General features: G+C 54.3%; 2 protein-coding genes across 2 annotated transcripts; both read right to left on the reverse strand.

The window, feature by feature from the left end:
• Positions 1 to 513: 513 nt before the first annotated feature.
• B4GAT1 (beta-1,4-glucuronyltransferase 1) lies at positions 514 to 2,002 on the reverse strand (the record flags this gene model as incomplete). The annotated part of the gene is made up of 2 exons (XM_080706111.1): positions 514 to 705; positions 947 to 2,002. 2 exons carry the CDS (start codon positions 2,000 to 2,002, stop codon positions 514 to 516), a joined length of 1,248 nt encoding a protein of 415 aa, XP_080562237.1.
• Positions 2,003 to 9,140: 7,138 nt separating this feature from the next.
• Positions 9,141 to 19,170, reverse strand: SLC29A2 (solute carrier family 29 member 2; the record flags this gene model as incomplete). Its single annotated transcript, XM_080707800.1, has 12 exons — positions 9,141 to 9,252; positions 10,209 to 10,408; positions 11,980 to 12,065; positions 12,162 to 12,267; positions 12,509 to 12,645; positions 14,342 to 14,426; positions 14,636 to 14,733; positions 16,396 to 16,530; positions 16,882 to 17,021; positions 17,103 to 17,263; positions 18,818 to 18,899; positions 19,142 to 19,170. 12 exons carry the CDS (start codon positions 19,168 to 19,170, stop codon positions 9,141 to 9,143), a joined length of 1,371 nt encoding a protein of 456 aa, XP_080563926.1.
• Positions 19,171 to 19,388: the final 218 nt, after the last annotated feature.

Below are 19,388 nucleotides of genomic sequence, written 5' to 3' on the forward strand. Positions count from 1 at the left end.
AAGTCTCGGCTTCTGCCCAAGAGCTAAGAACTACATTCTATGCTTTCATCCCCAAAGGCCCATTCATTAAGACTTCTCAGCTCTGTTCCATTCATACTTTTTGTTCTACTACCCATCCACCCCAAATTGTTAATAATAACAATAATAATAACAATAATACTGTAATATTAATAATACTTCACATTTGTACGAAGCTTACATAATGTTTTCACATATAGCATCTCATCTGAGCCTCCCAATAGTTCTGTGAAGTAGGTTTTCTCACGTCTCCTTTTACAGACGGGATAACTGAGGCTCAGAGAGGTAACGGTATTTGCTCAAGGCCACACAGCTAGTTAGTGGTAAAGCTAGGACTCGATCCCAGCACCCCATATTCAAGTCCAGTGTTCCGACACCACAGCTACCTCTGTAAAGTGGAGCGACATTTCTTACCCCAGTCAGGCCTGAGGCGCGGCCTGAGGAGCGACCTGAGGAGTCAGAGGGGAGACTTCTCAGACCAGGGGAGGGAGGGACTCAGCAGCGACGGGGAGAGTTGGGGTACTTGGCCTTCAACTCCTGCTTGAACTGGCGGTAAAGAATCTTATTGTGTTGATTTTCGGCCTCCTTTTGGGGGTGGAACTTCAAGGCTTCTTTGAAGCCCTTGTGAACCAGAAAACCTTCATTCAGCACCTCAAAATCAAAGCCCGCCACATGCAGCTCACAGGCCTGTAGAGGGAGAGACGGGTCAACAGAGTTTGACGACGTTCCCGGGGCCCAGACAGGCTCCACTAAGGCCACACCCCACTTTCCTCACTTCTGGAGGCCTTGTGGGACCTCAACAGCATCCCACCAATTCCCAAACCATCATTTCACCTGCTTCACTCCCTCCTTCCAATCCTGGGCCTCCCCCATCCCTGACTCCATCCCCCCTCCAGCCCATTCTCCTGGCCCTCTCCCTTTTAGGCACCTGGCTGATTCGATTGAAGCCGTACTGCCGAAAGCGCTCGTCAAAGGACGGCACCTTGCCTCCAGCCACGTAGAATGGCTCCCAGGGGTCCTGCCAAGGCACCACGTAGGCAGGCCTCAGCAAGCTCTCTTCTGGCAGGTTGACCCAGCGCGAGTAGTTGGTGGGCGCCTGGCAAGGTGTGCACAGCCCGTAATAGAAGGGCCGCACCTCGCCCACTTGGTAGAGCTGCAGCAGCTCCGTCTTGCTCATGGGCATCCGGCGGTCTCGGCGGATCTCAAAAGCAGGCACCACCAGCGCGGTGCCTCCCCACTGGTTGCTCTGGTCCAGCATCTCCCGCAGGCCTCTCCACAGCCCCTCACTGGGCACCATGTCCACGTCAATGACCAGGGCGTAGTTGGCCCCCTCACGGGCCAGATTCCTCAGCAGGTTATTGGGGTAGGACACATTGGTGCCCAGCGCGTAACTGATCCCTGGCTTGGTCACCCGGGCTAGTTTGTCAAAGACCTCCTGGCAGGACCGCAGCAGAGCAAACTCCCCCGGCTCCCGGGGGTCCGGCACGGCGGCCTCGTACCGCGAGGGGCACGCCAGGTGCATGGCGACCCTGGCGCGCATGTCGGGGCAGTGGCTGCTCAGTGCGTAGGCCAGCACCGTGGCCAGCTGCGCCTCCTTCTTCGTGGCGGCGAACACCGACACTGACAGCGGGCCCTCCCAGCGCTCCAGCAGGCCTGGCAGGTGCAGCAGGTTGTTCACGCTGGCGTGCGTGGCCAGGATCACATCGTTGGGGTCCATGGTGGTCTTCAGGAGGCCCCTGTAGACGCGGTAATCGCCGCTGGCGTCCAGGACGCCTCCGGAGGCCAGCGCGGTGCGGAGCTGCGCCTTCACCTGGTCCACGGATCGCGGCGAGGGCGGGAAGAACTCGAAATACTGTTCCTGCTCCTCCTGCCCGTGCAGCCCGGAGAGCAGCGACAGGTAGAGCAGCTGCAGCATCGCCAGCACCATGAGCGCCGCCAGCAGCAGCTGGTAGCAGGCGCACCGGATGGCGTAGGACATCTGCATGGTTCTCGGAGCTCGGGGCGCGCGGCAGGGACCACCGGGCCGCTGTCGCCAGCAGCCTCCGCAAGCCCGGATTTACCGCAGCCTGCCGAGCGCCGCCGAGGCGAGCCGAGCGCCGCCGAGCCCCGCACGCAGCCCCGCCCCGCACGCCGCGCCAGCGCGCCCTCTGCCGGGGAGGAGGAGCTACTGCACCGCCGCCCGCGCCGCGCGCTCTGCAAAACCCACAGCTACTGCCCGCTGGCCGGCCGCTGCCCGCCGCTGGCCCCGGACGCTCACGTTCCCTCTGCTGACCAGGGCGCCACCCCGGGACCCAGCGCGTCCTGAAACCCCGGCGCGCTCGCCCGACCCCACCTGGGCAGGACACACCATGGCAGAGCTCGGCTGCGGCTTAGTGAAGGATGGCGCGGTTCCGGGCTGAAGCAAGACAAAAGGAAATTTCAAAAAGCTCCTTTTATTCTCTATAGTTTCTTCCTCACCTGGGTCTTTCCAGATCGGTGTTAAGAGAAGGATAAGAGAAGCCGAAGGTGCGAAGGAGATGAATGATAAGTGATTGTGGAAGGAGGCTCTGCACGTGGGACGAGGTGGCCGAGTGGTTAAGGCGATGGACTGCTAATCCATTGTGCTTTGCACGCGTGGGTTCGAATCCCATCCTCGTCGGCCCTGTTTTGGAGTGGGGGTAGCTTCTTAATTTTCCACATCTCACCCAAGTTTAAGAAGAGCTGAATTGGGGATCACCTCGAATTCGGTCCCACCCCCCGACCTCCGCTGCATTTGCTCAGAAACTCTAAGGCTCAGGGGCTGGAGGTGTGATTTTCTTTCTCTCCCAGAAGAGGGCTCGGGACTGTGGTCTCAGACCAGCAAAGGGACTTTTATCTGTAGGAGTTAGAAAACCCAAGCTCAAGTGCTGCTTCGGAGCGTTAGTGATGGATCATTTTCTTTCTTTCTTTCTTTCTTGCCTTCTTTCTTTTTTTTTTCTTTCTTTTTTTTTTGTGGTATTGGGGTTCCTGGAAACCCTTCTACCTCCGGGCTACACTCCCAGACGTATTTTTATACTGTTTTATTTGGAAACAGGTTCTCTTAAACCAGCGCTGCTGGCTTCGAACCTGCGCGATCCTCCTGTCTCCGCCTCCCAAGCGCGGGGATTACAAGCCTAAACCACCACGCCCGGCCACATTATTTCTTTTTAAACCAGACATGGTTTAAGGAAAAAAGAGAAAGTATTTATTTTGCTGTGTGGTGCCGGGGATTGAACTCGGGGGCATTTTACCTCTGAGCTATATCCCCAACCCTATTTTTTATACTTTGAAACTGAGTCCCAGCTGGGCGTGGTGGCGCACGCTTGTAATCCCAGCATTTGGGAAGCTGAGACTGAAGGATCGAGGGTCGTGGACAGCCTCAGCTATTTAGGCCCTCGGCAACTTAGTGAGACCCTGTTTCAAAATAAAAAGAATAAAAATTAGGGCAGGGGGTGTAGGTCGAATATCCCTGGGTTCCATCTCCAGATCCTCAAAAAACAAAACAAAACAAAACAAAAACAACAACAACAAAAAAAAACTGGGTCTCACTAAATTGCGGAGGGCCTCACTAACTGGGGCTGTCCGTGAATTAGGATCCTCCTGTCTTAGCCTTCCAAATGCCGAGATTACAAGTATGCACCACCACCCCTGACTTATATTTCATTTTAAAACTGAGTTTTGCTAAGCTGCTGAGGAACTTACTAAATTGTTGAGGCTGTCCTCAAACCTTGATCCTCCTGTTTAAACTGTCAAGTACTGGGATTAAGGCATGTGCCACCACCCCTGGCTTCTCTTTCTTTTGGTACCGGAGAATTGAATGAAACCAGAGGCATTCTGCCCTCAAACTATACCCCCAGCCTTTTTATATTTGTTTTGAAACAGGGTCTTGCTAAATTGCTGAGGCGCTCACTAAGTTGCTGAGGCTGTCCTTGAACCTGTGATCCTCCTGTCTCAGCCTCCCAAGTACTGGGATTTCAGGTGAGTGCCACCATACCAGGCTGATCTGTATTTATCCTTTTTTTTTTTTTTTTTTTTTTTTTTGTAGTGCTGGGGATTGAACCCAGGGGCATTACACCTCCAAGCTACATCCCCCAGCCCAATTTTTTAATTCTTTATTTTGAAACAATGTCTCACTAAATTCCAGAGGGCCTCACTAAGTAGCTGAGGCTGGATCTTCCTGTCTCATCCTTCCAAGTACTGGGATTACAACCGTGTGTGCGCCACCAAGCTCGGGCAATCGGGATTTTTATAGAAGAGGAGAGGCTTTGGAGAGAGGCCAGCATCTCCATTGCTTAATCAATTACATACAATAAATACTCCACCTTTTTGGCCAAATCAGGGGGCCCATAGGGCAGAGCACTGTGCCTCTTGGGAAGGGACGGTGGGACAGACTGGGGAGGGCTTCAAATGCCAGCGCAGGTTGTTTACCCCTTGTTCCAAGGTCCTGGAGTTGAGGAGCCACGGGAGACTTCTATTTTTAGCCCAGCACACTAACACCCAGGGAGTGCCTGCTGCCTGCCAGGCACGGCGCCCTGGAGACACAGATTCTGTGCTTGAGGGTTCTCACTGGGGGCAGGTGCAAGAGAGAGGAGAAAGGCTCGTTCCCAGTCCTTCAACGCAGGCCGGGTAAACTGGAAGCTCGGAAGCCGGATTTGGTACCCTGTGGGATTTCTTTGACCTATTCAATATTTAACAATTTGTTTGCTTTTTTCGGGTCTGGGGATGGAACCCAGAGGCATTCTACCTCGGAGCTATACCCCCTGCCCCATCTTTTTTTTATTCTTTATTTGAAACAGCCTCACTAAGTTGCAGAGGGCCAAAGTAGATGAGGCTGTCCGTGAACCACGATCCTCCTGTCTCAGCCTCCCAAATGCTGGGATTACAAACGTGCGCCACCACGCCCAGCTAATATTTAACAGTTTAAATCATATTAGTAATTAATTTTGGTGAATTGGGAGATTTCATGTAAAATCCACATTTGCAATTTCTGTTTCAAATTCTGGAAGACCTGGCAAAGCCAGGCCTTTTTTCCGCACAGGGTGACAGCTGGCCAGAGCACCGGAATGCTTTCCTCCCTGCTATCCTGGGCTCTCCACCCAGCTCAGTCCTGCCTCTTCCCTTGCACTCCTGGCCCTTTGTGCATTCGAGTTTCATCTGCGCTGTCCACACAGTACCCAATTACTACCTTCACTGATCGTCTGCCTGCAAGTCCCCCTGCCGCCCCTGAGCCCTGGCCCTGTGCTAGGCACATAGCAGGCATCAGAACGTGTTTTTTAATGAATGAACAAGGTGCTTATAAAGTATCCTTAAGGCTCCTGGTCTAAGGGAGACTAGAAAGTGGTAATTGGGTCTTTTTGCGTGTGTGAGGCTTGGGATTGAACCCAGGAATGTTCTACCGCTGAGCTACACCTCTAGCCCATTTTTTTGTTTGTTTTGTTTTTCAGTATTGGGATTGAACCCAGGATCATTCTACCTCTGAGCTACATGCCCAGCCCTAATTTTTTTTTTTTTAACAGTATAGGAATGGAATCCAGGGGGCATTCTACCTCTGAACTACACCCCCAACCGTATTTTGTGTTCTTTATTTTTACGGTACTGGAGGTAGAACCTAGGAGCATTCTACCTCTGAGCTATACCCCCTGCCCTAGGTTTTTATTCTTTATTTATTATTATTATTATTATTATTATTATTATTATTATTATTATTATTATGTGGTACTGGGGTTCCGGGAAGCCCTTCTACCTCCGGGCTGTACTCCCAGACCTATTTTTTTTATATATATTTTATTTTATTTGGAAACACGGTCTCTTAAGCCAGTGCGGCTGGCTTTGAACCTGTGCGATCCTCCTGTCTCCGCCTCCCAAGCGCGGGGATTACAAGCGTGCGCCACCACGCCAGGCCTTTATTCTTTATTTTGAAACAGGGTCTCACTGAGTTGCAAAGGGCCTCACTAAGTAGCTGAGGCTGTCTGCCAACCGCGATCCTCCAGTCTAAGCCTCTTGAATGCTGGGATTACAAGTGTGCTCCACCACACCCGGCTTTTGTGTTCTTTATTTTGAAACAGGGTCTAAGTTGTGGAGACCTCACTAAGTGGCTAAGGTGGGCCGCAAACCTGCAATCCTCCTGTCTCAGCCTCCCAAGTACTGGAATAACAAGAGTATTTATTTTCTGTATGTCTTATATATTTGTCCCTTATTTCCTCCTATATTGCCTTTTTTGTGTTTAATTGTGGCTTTTTGCATGTGTGTATATGTTGATTCCTTCCTTCATCTTCTTAGTGTTTATCATTGGGATTAGCTTCGTAAATCAATAACAGTCTGAATCTGGGTGTGGTGGCGCATGCCTATTATTCCTGTAGCTTGAAGGCAGAATGCTTCTGGGTTCAATCTCCAGTACCACACCAAAAAAATAAAATTTGCTTTGAATTCGTACACTTTATTATATTTTTTGCGGTACTGGGGATGGAACACAGGGGCATTCTACCTCCGAGCTACACCCCTAGCCCTATTTTTCATTCTCACTGAGTTGTATAGGGCCTCACTAGTAGCTGAGGCTGTCCTCGAACCGTGATCCTGTGGTCTCAGCCTCCCAAATGCTGGGATTCCAAGTGTGTAATTCATACACTTTAGCTTCAAGAGCATACAAAAACAACGCTCCTAGCCGGGCGTGGTGGCGCACGCTTGGAATCCCCGCGCTTGGGAGGCTGAGACAGGAGGATCACATGGGTTCGAAGCCAGCCTCAGCTACTTAGTGAGGCTCTCAGCAACTTAGTGAGACCCTGTTTCCAAATAAAATATAAAAAAGGTCTGGGAGTATAGCCCGGAGGTAGAAAGCCTCAGGGTTCCACCCCCAGTACCACCAAAAAATAAATAAATAAAAAAAATAATAATAATAAATAAAAAAACCCAAAACAACGCTCCTTTACAGCTCCACCTCACCCCTCATATGCTGTAACGAATTACAAATTATCCATAGTGTGCTCGTTAATATACTTATAATTGTTGTATGCATATATCATTTATTTATGTGTTTACTTCCTTAAGTGGGACTGGGGATCGAACCCAGGGACACTCCTTCTGAGCTACACCTTATATGTAAGGTTCTTCATCTTCTGTCCCCAAGATATATTCCAGGTGCTCCTGTTCCACATTCTTCAACACCTCTGATGGGGGCGCCCCTCTTCCCCCAGCCCAGCACATTCATCCCTCAGGCCCAGCTGGGGGCCGCTCTTTCAGAACACAGGTGCTGCCTCCTGGGTGGGATCAGCGGTTCTCTCTTCTGGGCGCCTATGTTACACACTCAGCCGGTCCTCAGGAGCACTTGAGGTGACAGGCCCTCGTCTCCCTGTTTCCTGGGCCTTTGGCCGGCCAGGGCATGGCCCAGGGCAGACGTCTCTGGACAGTAGTCAGAAGAGTGAGGCTTCGCTTGGGCTCTGCCCAGCAGTTTAGCTGGGCTCTCAAGGTCATAGCTTGTTTCACATCCTCTTAAGAGAGCCAAAGAGCCTGTGGCTCCTGAGCAGGTGCTCTGCGCTGGCTCTGCGCCTGGCTCGCAGGCAGAGGAGCAGGGAGCCCCTGCTCCTGTCTGGCTTGGGCGTGTGGTACGAGTGTGCGAAGGTGAAGCAGGCCTCTTTGCCATCCATCTGGAGAACTGGCTGGGTTGCCAAAGCCCTGCTGGGGCTCACTGCCTCTCAGGCTTGATCTCCTTTCCTTCCTTTCCCTTCCTCCGTCTCTTCCTTGTGCTGGAGATTAGACCCAAGGGCATATGAGCTACACCCCCAGCCCTATTTCTTATTCTTTATTTTGAAATAGGGTCTCACTAAGTTGCAGAGGGCCTCACTAAAATCTGAGGCTGGCTGCAAACCTTGATCTTCCTGTCTCAGCCTCCCGAGTACTGGGATTTTAAGTGTGTGCCACTATGCCAGGCTTCAGGCTAGATTTCTGAGAAGGAACAGCCCCAGGGAGGCAGAGGACGTGGTGAGAGCCCGGGCTGACCGGAGGGGAGAGTGACTGTTGTCCTCTGGCCAGGGCTTCTCGTAGGCCCACCCCTCGGCGAGCTGTGGTCCAGAGGGCCCGGCACAGGGATGCCCACCGATCCCCGCCCCTCGTAAGGCCTCAGTCATCTCACCTGTCACGTGGCTCCCACCATCCCCACCCTCTCCGCTCACTGAGGCCAACAGAGGCAGTGGCACTTTGAAAGCAGACTCCAGGAAAGCTTCTTACAAATGAACAGGGCTGTAATTCATTCAGGAGGGAGAACCAGGGCAAGGAGACGGGAGTAAGCGCTTAGGATTCCTGTCCCAAGTTCCTTGAGGAACAGAGAGGCGGGTGGCAGGCAGGAGGAGCGGCACCAGCAGGGAGGAGGGACACGGGTGCGTCCAGCTCCGCCGTGGCTCAGCTGCTCCCCCACCTGTATGGGGGGTCGCTGCCCAGCTCCTTCCAGGTATGGAAGTGAGGCTTTGGTGAGAGTGGGTGTTGGAAGAATTCTTTGCAAACTGGACACGCATGCAGGCTAACTGTGGCCCCGGGAGCCAGGCCCAGCTGGTTCGGGGAGTGGGGACAATAGATACTGGCCATGAAAACGCTGTTTGAGGCTTGGAGCCTGGTCCTCTGAGCACCCTTAGATCCTTAACACCTTTTCCTCTCCCCTCCCCTCAACTTCCCCGGCACCTTTTACCCTGGGTGGAGGCTTGACCATGGGTGGCCAGGGCTTGGGGGAAGGAGCAGCACCTGTCCCGGGCTGGCTGGCCTCACTGCCCACTTGGGTTGGGGGCAGAGGCCACGTGGGTGGCATCCTGGCCAGGCCCCCTGGCAGCTCTGCTCCTTGGGTGGTGGGGGAAGGGCGGGCCCTGCGCCCTCTTTCAATGAGTCCTGTGTGAGTCCGGGTGAAGTCCATTTCTGTGTCCCTTCGTTCTAATACGAGGCGAGGGATGGAATGACCAGGGTGGGTTCTTTCTCAAAGAATCCCGAGTGGCCACCAGCCAGGGATGGAGGGTGGCTTCTGCCCCTCCTGGAACCTGCATAGCGAGGCCCCAGCAGAGGCCTGAACCCAGCTTGCTGTTTGCCAGGGCCCGGGTCTTGGCTCCACCATGGGTGCTGAGCAGTGGGCCGCGGGAGCCCACCAGGCCTCAGAGTAGCGCCTTGAAGAGGAAGGAGAGGGAGGCTCCGCAGGAGAGTCCCAGGGCCAGGAAGAAGGTCATGAGGGCGCCAGCCACCTCCCTCTCATGCGGCAGCACCTGCCTGGAGCACAAAGAAACAGGAGTTCTTAGAGTGCTAAGCCTGAGCCCAGGCCAGCCCCAGGCCCCTCTGCCCAGGCTGGACAAGATACCCGAATCCCAGTCTGGGTCTGACCCAACCTGTCCCTGTGATCGGCCCTCCTCCTGGCTCGTTTCCCCATCTGTAGAATGAGGCCGTCAAGCAAAGTCACCTTCCAGGGCCTCGGGGGCCAACATTCTAGGGTTCTAGATTCCACTGCCTCCTTGTATGTTTGTGTGTGTACAACTGGATATAATAAACCCACCGACATTCTCTACCTTTGAGCTACACCCCCCTCACTTATTTATTTTTTTGGATCTGAAGATTGAACCCAGAGGTATTCTATTTCTAAGCTATACCCTCAGCTCTATTTTATTAATTTGGAAACGGCCTAAGTTGAGGAGGGACTCACTAAGTTGCTGAGGCTGTCCTAAAACCTGGGATCCTCACGTCTCAGCCTCCCAAGTACTGAGATTACATGTGTGTGCTACTATACTTGGCCCTTTTTATTATTATTATTATTATTATTATTATTATTATTATTATTACTATTTTGTGGTACTGGGAATGGAACCCAGGGGCATTCTACCTCCGAGCTACACCTCCAGCCATATTGTTTATTCTTTATTTTGAAACAGGGTCTCACTGAGTTGCAAAGGGTCTCACTACGTAGCTGAGGTTGGCCGCGAGCCTCCCGAATGCTGGGATACAAGCATGCGCCACCACGCCCGGCAGCCCAACCCACTTACTTACAGATGGGGAAACTGAGGCCCACCCCGGAGGCTCCAGAACCAGTGCCTAGGCTATTGGCAGGACCCGCCGCAGCTCCTGGCCACCGGCTCAGCCGTGGAGGCCTGGCCAGGACACAGCCAGCTGGGCTGGCCAGACAGCGTGGCCTTTCTTCCCTCCCGCTGCAGGGGCCGCCCCCTCGGCCCCCAGACCTGGGTGCCAGGCACATGGTGAGGGACACCAGATAGCCGTTGGAGATGGCGAAGAGAAGCATAAAGGTGATGAAGTAGGCGTCCTGGGTGAAGAGGACGGGCAGGCGGGCCCGCTGCGGCACGTGGCACAGCATGAACAGCGGCACGAACAGGAAGCGCAGGCACACCAGGAGCGGCAGCAGCCGGCTGGCCTCGTCGGGCTGCGGCAGAGGCGTGGGTGAGCAGGCCGGGCACCTCCGGACCCCAAAGGGCAGACCTCCCATCACCCAGAAACCAAGGACACGTCTGGGGCTAGCCTCGGCCTCTCTGGGCCTCTAGTTTGTGCTTGCTCCATGGCAGAGCCTGTGGTTCTCAAAGTTGGTTCCTCAGGGCACCCCGAGGGGTTCCACAGACCCTTAGGGGCTGGTGAGGTTTCTTATTTTTCAAAAATTTATTTACTTATTTAGTACTGGAGAGCGGAACCAGCGACTGACTGACTGACTGACTAGGGATTGGGTTCAGAGGAATTCTACTTCTGAGCTGCACCCCAGTCCTAGTTTATTTTTTCATTCTGAAACAGGGTCTAAGTTGCTGAGGCTTAGAACCTGTGATCCCCTTGTCTCAGCCTCCCAAGTACTGAGCTTACAGGCATGTGTCACCACTTCCAGCTTCTTTAATTTTTATTTTTATGGATACATAACAACTTCTCATATTTCTGGGTATAGTGACACATGCCTGTAATTCTAGTACTTGCGAGGCTGAGACAGGAGAATCGCAGCTTCCAAGCCAGTCTCAGCAATTTAGCAAGACCCTCAACAACTTAGTGAGATCCTGTTTCAAAATAAAAAATAAAATAAGGCTGGGAGCAGAATGCCCCTCAGGTCCGTCCTCAGTACTCCCCACACAAAGGAACTGCATGCATTTACAGGCTACCATGTGATTGTGTGTGTGTGTGTGCGCGCGCGCGCGCAGTGCTGGGGATGGAACCCAGAGGCATTCAACCTCTGACCTATACCCCAAGCCCTATTTTCTATTCTTTATTTTAAAACAGGGTCTAAGTTGCAGAGGGCCTAAGTAGCTGAGGCTGGCCTTGAACCAGTGATCCTCCTTTCTTAGCCTCCCAAGTACTGGGATTACAAGTGTGCACCACCACGCCTGGCTTCCAAATATTACATACGCACATTATGTAATATTTGAATCTGGGTATGTATATCTACCTCTTCAAGCATCTGTAATTTCTTTGTGGTATAAACATTCCAAGTCCTTTCTTCAAGCATTACGAATGTACAATACAGTACAGTTCTCTACAACCATTGGGCTGCTCAATACAGCATCAGAACCTGTTTCTTCTATCTAACCCTAGCTCAGTACCTCTCCCAGGTGGGGTTCCTGAGCGGGACGGGCGGCCGGGGAGCCGGCCGGTCCCCACTTAGATCAGAGCATCTCCTTTCTGGTCTTTTGTGTTTGTGTTTCCTGGGGAGGTTTCACTTCAACGGCCTCTTGGTTAAAAGCAACCCCCAAACTAGAAATCTCGGCCAACCCTCACCATGTGCAGGAAACTCCACACAACCTTCTCTTATCATGGAGGCTGGACAGGAGGGCCACCGAGGCCAACTGGACCAGGCTTCTGCTTCTCAGGAGCTCAGTCCGTGACCTGGCTCGTCTACCACTCGGGGGGCCGTTGCACTGCCAGAACTCCCAGGCTGCTGGAGAGTCACCTGCATGCTGCGTCAAGCCCTCTGCGCCCCGACTGCTTCCCAGAACGCCGCCTTGCCAGCCCAGCCGCGCTCACCCACAGGAAGTATGAGGTCAGGCTCCGCCCCACCCAGTCCATGAGGTTGAAGAGCAGGAAACAGCAGATGGGGTTGAAAAACTGCCCTGGGAGGAAGAGAGGGCTGGCCTTCAGCCCGGCCCCAGTGCTCCTTCCCCTCGCCCCTTTGCTCCCCCTCTGAGCCTGTGCGCCCCAACACTCACTCCACTTTCCGGGGCCGGTGGAGCTGGTCACCATGGCTGTGATGGCGGGGTAGACCGACAGGGTGACTGCGAACACCAACACAAGGCACAGCGCCGTCAGCCAGATCTGGGAGCCAGAGGCAGGCGGGTGAGCGGGCAGCCCCAGGCCCGGGCCCGCCCCGCACCCCAGCCCTACCGGGCGCGGGCACCTGGGGCCGGGCTCAGTGCTGTCCCTGCCCTGCCATGACCTGTGACCTTGGGGTGGACAAGTGAGTATGAAGGCCCCGGGCCGGGCCAGGAGTCTCTGGAGAGGGTGTCCCTCCCTTCTTCCCTAGGAATGGGGATTGGGCACCATCTCCCAGCCGAACCTTCTGGAAGACAATGAAGACTGAAGGTTTTTCTGGCTTCTGGGGCTCGCCTTGCTCCAGCTCTGGCTCCTTCTCAGTGTCGAGCTCTAGAGTTAGGGCCGCCTTGTGGGGGCTGTTGGTAATCCCATTCTTCTCATCTGGGGTAAGAGCAGAGAAGGGGCTCAGGCCTGTGTCCCAGAAGTTAAAACAAGTGACCTAGCCGGGCACCATGACACACACCTGTAATCCGAGTACCCGGGAAGATGACAGGTTCGAGGCCAGCCTCAGCAACTCAGTGAGACTCTCATGAAACTAGAGAGACCCTGGTTTGCTTTTGTTTTGGTACCCAGGGGCATTCTACCTCCGAGCTACACCCATGACTTCATTTTATTTTGTTAGTTTGAAACGGTCTCGCTAAGTTGCTGAGGCTAGTCTTGAACCTTCAATCCTCCTGTCTCCAAGTACTAGATAGGCATGCACCACCATGCCTGGCTGAGACCCTGTTTTAAGACAAAAAATAAAAAAGACTGGAGGTATAGCTCGGAGGTAGAAGGCCCCTGGATTCAATCCCCAGGACCACAGAAAAATAAAGCAAGTCACCTTCTTCCAGCCCAGGATTTAAGTGAAGGGGATTCGTGATGGCCACGCCATCTGCTTTTAAGCACATGCGTGTGCTAGAGTGGGCTGACATCTCTAGGGGGCTTCTCTCATTGGCAGCCGCTGCTTCGCAAGCGAAGACACTGGGGCCAGGTGGGTAAAGTGTGTGAGTGACGCACCTAAGGCCCCATGAATTGATGTCATGAAGCCAGGACTCACACTCGCACCCTCGGGTGTGTCTGGATCCGGGGCTTGCACCTATAAAGCTGTCTGTCTTTCTTTCTTTCTTTCTTTCTTTCTTTCTTTCTTTCTTTCTTTCTTTCTTCTTTCTTTTTTGGTGGTACTGAGGGTGGAACCCAGAGGCTTTCTACCTCCAGGCTATACTCCCAGACCTATTTTATATTTTATTTGGAAACAGGGTCTCACTAGGTTGCTGAGAGCCTCACTAAGTAGCTGAGGCTGGCTTCGAACCCATGTGATCCTCCTGTCTCAGCCTCCCCAGCATGGGGATTACAAGCGTGCGCCACCACGCCCCGTTCTATAAAGCTCTATTACCTCTCCATTTTATTGAGGGAACCACTGAGGCCCAAAGAGCAGCAAGGGGTAGAGTGAATGTGTGATGTGTGTGTGCGTATGTGTGTGTGTGTGTGTGTGAGTGTGTATTGTGTGTGGTATGTGTGTATGTGTTGTGTGGTGTATGTGTGTGCTATGTATGTATGTGTGTGTTGTGTGTGTGGTATGTGTGTGTGTATTGTGTGTGGTATGTGTGTGGTGTATGTATGTGTTGTGTGGCGTGTATGTGTGGTATGTATGTATGTGTGTGTGTTGTGTGTGTGGTATGTGTTTGAGTGTGTGTGTGGTGTATGTGTGTGTGTGTTATGTGTGTGTGTGGTACTGGGGATTCAACCCAGAGGCATTCTACCTTCGAGCTACATGCCCAGCCCGATTTTTTTTTTCTTTCTTATTCGGAAATGGTCTTGCTAGGTTCCAGAGGGCCTTAGTTGCTGAAGCTGGTCTCGAACCTGCAATCTTCCTGTCTCAGCTTCCCAAGTAGTGGGATTATAGGCGTGTAATCAGCATGTGCTGCTGAGGCCTGGCAAGGGGTGGCTTTAATCCCAGACTTTCCTTTGTGACCTCCCACCACACACACAAGACTCCTAGGGGTGGGGTCAGTTGGGGGCAGAGGGGAAGACCTCCCAGTGGAGCGGCTCAGGCCTCGTCTGGGTCTCCCACCGCCCAGCACAGTCCCGGGCTCACCGGACTGGAGGAGCTCGGCTTTGGTCTCCAGCTCGTGAGCCGGGTCCTGCAAGGACTTCTTGGCCAGGTAGTAGCGGGCAAATTTCTGCAGAAGGATCAGAAAGTGTCAGCCCCGCTGAGGTGAGATGTCTGGATCCCTCCTCACACCACTAGCTTGGAGACTGGAGTTTCCCCCGTGACCATTCTGGTGGGGATCAGGGCTAAGCGCTGGTCTCCCGTCCTCTCCAGGGTCTCACACCCGGGGCTCTCTCTGACATGCCCTGAGTTGCGGCCTGTAGCCCAGTGCAGGCTCACCAGGTGTGACAGGCTCAGGTAACACACGATGGACACGAGGATACCCACGCAGGGTGTGACGAAGTACCCCAGGGCGGAGGTCTGGGCATCCACGCCACCTGTGACAGAAACTTTAGCTGCAGAGCTGGTCCTGTGCTCCCACGGGGACCCCCGACCCCTGGCCTCTTCCCACAGTGCACTTCTCAGACTCGTCTCCCAGCCTCTGCCCCTCCTTCCTTCACCCAAACTGGAACCTACGCACAGCCCTTCATTCTCACTGTTACCTATATGCCCCTTTTATTTTATTTTATTTTGCTTTATTTTTTGGTACTAGAGATTGAACCCAGGAACATTCTACTCCCAAGCTACACTTCCAGACCTTTTTATTTTTTTATTTTTATTTTTTCAGTATTGGGGATTAAAGCCAAGGGCATCCTACCTCTGAGCTATACCCCCAGCCCTATTTTTCTTCTTCTTTTTTTTTTTTTTTTGGTAGTTCTGGGGTTCCTGGAAACCCTTCTACCTCCGGGCTACACTCCCAGACCTATTTTATACTTTTTATTTGAAAACAGGCTCTCTTAAGCCAGCGCACCTGGCTTTGAACCCGTGCCATCCTCCCGTCTCTGCCTCCCAAGCCTGGGGATTACAAGTGTGCACCACCATGCCCGGCTTTTTTTTTTAATTATTTATTTATTTATTTATTATTTATTTATTTATTGGTGGTACTGGGGTTCCTGGAAGCCCTTCTACCTCTGGGCTACACTCCGAGACCTATTTTTATACTTTTTTATTTGGAAACAGGGTCTCTTAAGCCAGCGCGGCTGGTTTCAAACCTGTGCGACCCTCCTGTCTCCGCCTCCCAAGCGCGGGGATTATAAGCGTGTGTCACCACGCCCAGCTTGAAACAGGGTCTAAGTTGCAGAGGACCTCACTAAAGTAGCTGAGGCTGACCATGAACTGTGATCCTCCTGTCTCAGCCTCCCAAGTACTGGGATTACAAGAGTGCACCACCATACTTGGTTTCCTTTTTATTTTTATTTTATTTTTATTTCGTGGTGTTGGGAATGGAACCCAGAGGTTTTCTACCTCTGGACTACATTCCCAGACCTACTTTGTTTTTTATTTGGAAACAGGGTCTCACTAAGCTGCTAAGAGCTTCACTAGGTAACTGAGGCTGACTTTGAACCTGTGCGATCCTCCTGTCTCAGCCTCCCAAGTATTGGGATTACTAGTGTGCACCACCATGCCTGCTTTATTTTTTATTTTGAAACAAGATCTTGCTAGGTTGCTGAGGCTGGCTGCGAACCTCCAATCTTCCTGTCTCAGCCTCCCATGTACTGGGATCACAAGCATGCACCATTTTGCCCTGGCGACCCAGGGCGCAGGCAGCTCTCCAGCCCTGAGCCACATCCCCAGCTCACCTGCCAATTTTGTCGAGCACCTACTGCTGTCCCAGAAGCTTTCTCTGATGGCAGGCAGGGAGCTATTTCCATGGAAAAACTACAGCCCAGCGAGGTTAATGCCTTGCCAGCGTCCCCAACTTGTGAAGGGGAAATGGACCTAAACTCGAGTCTACTGAATCTCAAACCTCCCTCTCCTTCAGCCTCAACCTGCTGGCATCTACCAGTGTGGACCCCTGCACCCCCCACCTGGGCATTCTTCCCCAGTGCAGGGCCCCAGAGCCCAGCTCCTGAGCTCCAGACCCAAACCCTGAAGCCAGGCATCTTCCTCCTGCACACACCCTCTGCTCAGCCCCAGCCCGCCAGTCCAAGTCAACTCACTGGCCATGGACATGAGCATGGCGAGGGCAGCGAAGATCCCGGCCAGGCCCTGGCCACTGAGAAAGAGTGTGCTGTAGGTGGACGGCATGGTGCCCAGCTGCCCGAAGAGGCTGCCCTGCAGAACTGCACAGAAGGCTGCAGAGACAGGGACGGGCAGCCGCAGGGGCTCCCCGGGGGAGGTGTCGGCACAGTGCATGGGGCTCTGGGCCACAAGGGGCAGGAGTGAGCTTTCCTGGGGACCCTGTACAGCCTGCTGCAACACACCCCATCCACTCCTCTTTTGAGGTGTAGCCCCTGGTCTGCAGGGCTATGGCCAGGAGGTCAGCTGAGGTCACTCTGGGGCCTGGGACACGTGACTTCTCCCTCTCTGGGCCTTATTTCTCCATCAGGAACTTGGGAGACAGTGGTGCTGTCTTTCTTTGTGGATCTGCTGGGCGCTTTCCAGTGCATGGGAGAGGCTGGGGGTGGGGCGGAGGGGCAGCTCACAGTTGATGAACCAGACGGAGGCCATGGTGATGGAGAAGAAGGGCTCGGGGCTCATGTCCACCTTGACCAACGCTGCAGTCAGGGCAAAGAGCAGAAGTATGGCCAGCAGGCTGCCCAGGATGCGCACGACCTCAGGAATGCTGCTTGGAAAGGGGCAGAGAGCGTGAGCCCGGCCGGGCGCGGGGCAGCGGGCTGGGCGCCACGCAGGGCTGGCGTCTCACCACTGGTACAGGAAGGAGTTGAGGAGGGTGAAGAGCAGCAGGGGCAGCTGGGACAGGAGTGTCACCCAGTTGTTGAAGTTGAAGGCGTCTGTGGGGCCTGTGTGGTTGGCACTCAGGGTCCCGGCCGTGCCGTTGGCTTCTGCTAGCCGCCCCTGGAAGTACTGCCGCATGGCAAGGCGGGATAGGGTTAGGAAGCCCAGCCTTCCCCTTCCACCTCCTCCCAGGCTGTGACTGCTTAGCCAACGCCAGCGGGGACCATCTGCCTCGTCCTCGCGGTCCCTGGCACCTGGCACGCGGTTGGACTTCCATGGTTATGCACTGGATTGGCTGGCTGAGGTCTGGGACAGAGCCTAAACCCTAGGGTCCCCCAGCTCAAACCCTGCCGCATCTTTGGGTCACCCCCTCCTCTTCAGGGCCCTGGTTCCAGTCCCACCCCACCCTCAGCAGCCTCTAGAGACATTCATCCCATGGACACTTACTAGATACCCACCACACGCCAGGCCCTGGCTTAAGAGCTGACCCAGTGCATTCTCTGGACCTTGTATCCCGCCAGCTCTCCGCCCACGCTCTATCCACCCACCGCCCACACCTTACTGCCTGCAGGGCAGACCCCAAGTTCTTGGAAGAATGTTTCAATATTCAGAACCAGAGCCCAGCCTCCATTTCCTGCCCCATCCCCTGCTAAGCAGCAGGCCCTGGGTCTTTTTCTGAACAGGCCCTTGCTTCCACCTGCAGGGCCCTCTCCTCTCCTCACCTCACCAGCCCCCCATCCTCACACTCGGCCACCCCCCCAACCTACAAATCCCTTCCCCGGAGACTCGCCACACTCCGCTCCAAGACTGGGAAGACCCGGGTCACCTGATGTGGCATTATTAATGGCTCTGGCCCACCCTGCTCTCAAGACCAGAGGTTGTGATTCATCTTAGCGTCTCCAGGGTCCAGGTCAGAGACACCTGACAAGCTGCTGCCCTGAATTTATATTCAGCGCAGCCCTAAAGAGAATGCAGACCCTACACTTCTGCCTTCCCTTATTTCTTTCCTTCTTTTGGGTGCTAGAGATCGAACCCAGGAGCATTCCACCTCTGAGCTACACCCCCAGTTCTTTTTATTTTGAAACAGGGTCTTGCTAAGTTGTGGAAGGTCTCACTAAGTTGCTGAGGCTGGCCTTGACCTCGTGATTCCCCTGTTTCAGCCTCCCAAACACTGGGATAACGGGCATGTGGCACTGTGCCTGGCTTCTGCCTCTCTTAAGAGAACGAATACTCTGTGAAGACAGAAACTGTCTGCGTTACGGCTTTTCCATATCCCTAGTGCCTGGTCCACAGGAAGGTGCACATTTAAATGTTTTTTGAATGAGTGAATGTAATTCATGCTATTGTGAAAAAAAAAAAGAAAAAAAGAAAAAAAAAAGAAACAAACAAAAAAAACCCAAAGGCCTGGATGACCCACTTTTCGGAGTGACTGGACCAGAAATGACAAACAGAAGAGATGAATGGGTAGTTCCTTTGCGGGTCTCACAGACACCTAAGCATTCCCGAAAGTTTGGCTTTCCTGGCCAGAAGAGAGGCATTTGCCCTCTAAGGGCCGTTGCTTCAGCCACACATGGGCTGAGGACTCAGAGGCGTGTGATGATGCCCGGGGAGCCTCTGGCGGCCGGAGGGACGTGGGGTGGCTGTGGCCATGAACCTGTCTGTCAGTTTGGCCTCGGGGCTCACCGGAATGGCGGTGATGAAGAAGTTCCAGGGCAGAAGGGTGCCCAGGCCCAGGATAAAGAAGCTGATCCCGACCAGGTGGTAGCTGTGGGGATCAGTCAGAAGGTCACCCCGAGGACTCACTCCGGGCCGCCCTCCCTCCTCCCGGGCCGCCCCTCCGGAGCGCGCACTACAACCCCCATCACCCCGGCCCAGGCGGCGAGGGAGCCGGCTGATGGGAACTGTAGTCCGATCGGTCTTCATGGCTCCCCGGGGCGGCTGGGGGAGCGGGACGCGCCGCCCTCGGCCCCCAGGCCCCCGGGCCCCTCGCCCGCGTCCCCAGCTCACCTGTCCTGCGGGGCGTCTCCTCGCGCCATGGCGGGCGGGGGCTGCGCCTGGCCTCCGGGGGCCGCGGGGCGGGGGGCGGGTCCCCGCGACTGGGGGGCGCGCGGCGGGAGGCGCGGAGGGAGCCCGGGCGCCGTGCGCGGGCCCCGCGTCCCGCAGGCTCGGCCCTCGGCTCCGCCCCCGGGGCGGGGACAGGGGTCGCACCGCCTCCGCCGCCCCCAGCCCGCGCCGTGCAGACCCCGGGTCGGGC

The sequence above is a fragment of the Muscardinus avellanarius genome, assembly GCF_963383645.1.
Source record: "Muscardinus avellanarius genome assembly, chromosome: 1".
Lineage (NCBI taxonomy): Eukaryota > Metazoa > Chordata > Mammalia > Rodentia > Gliridae > Muscardinus > Muscardinus avellanarius.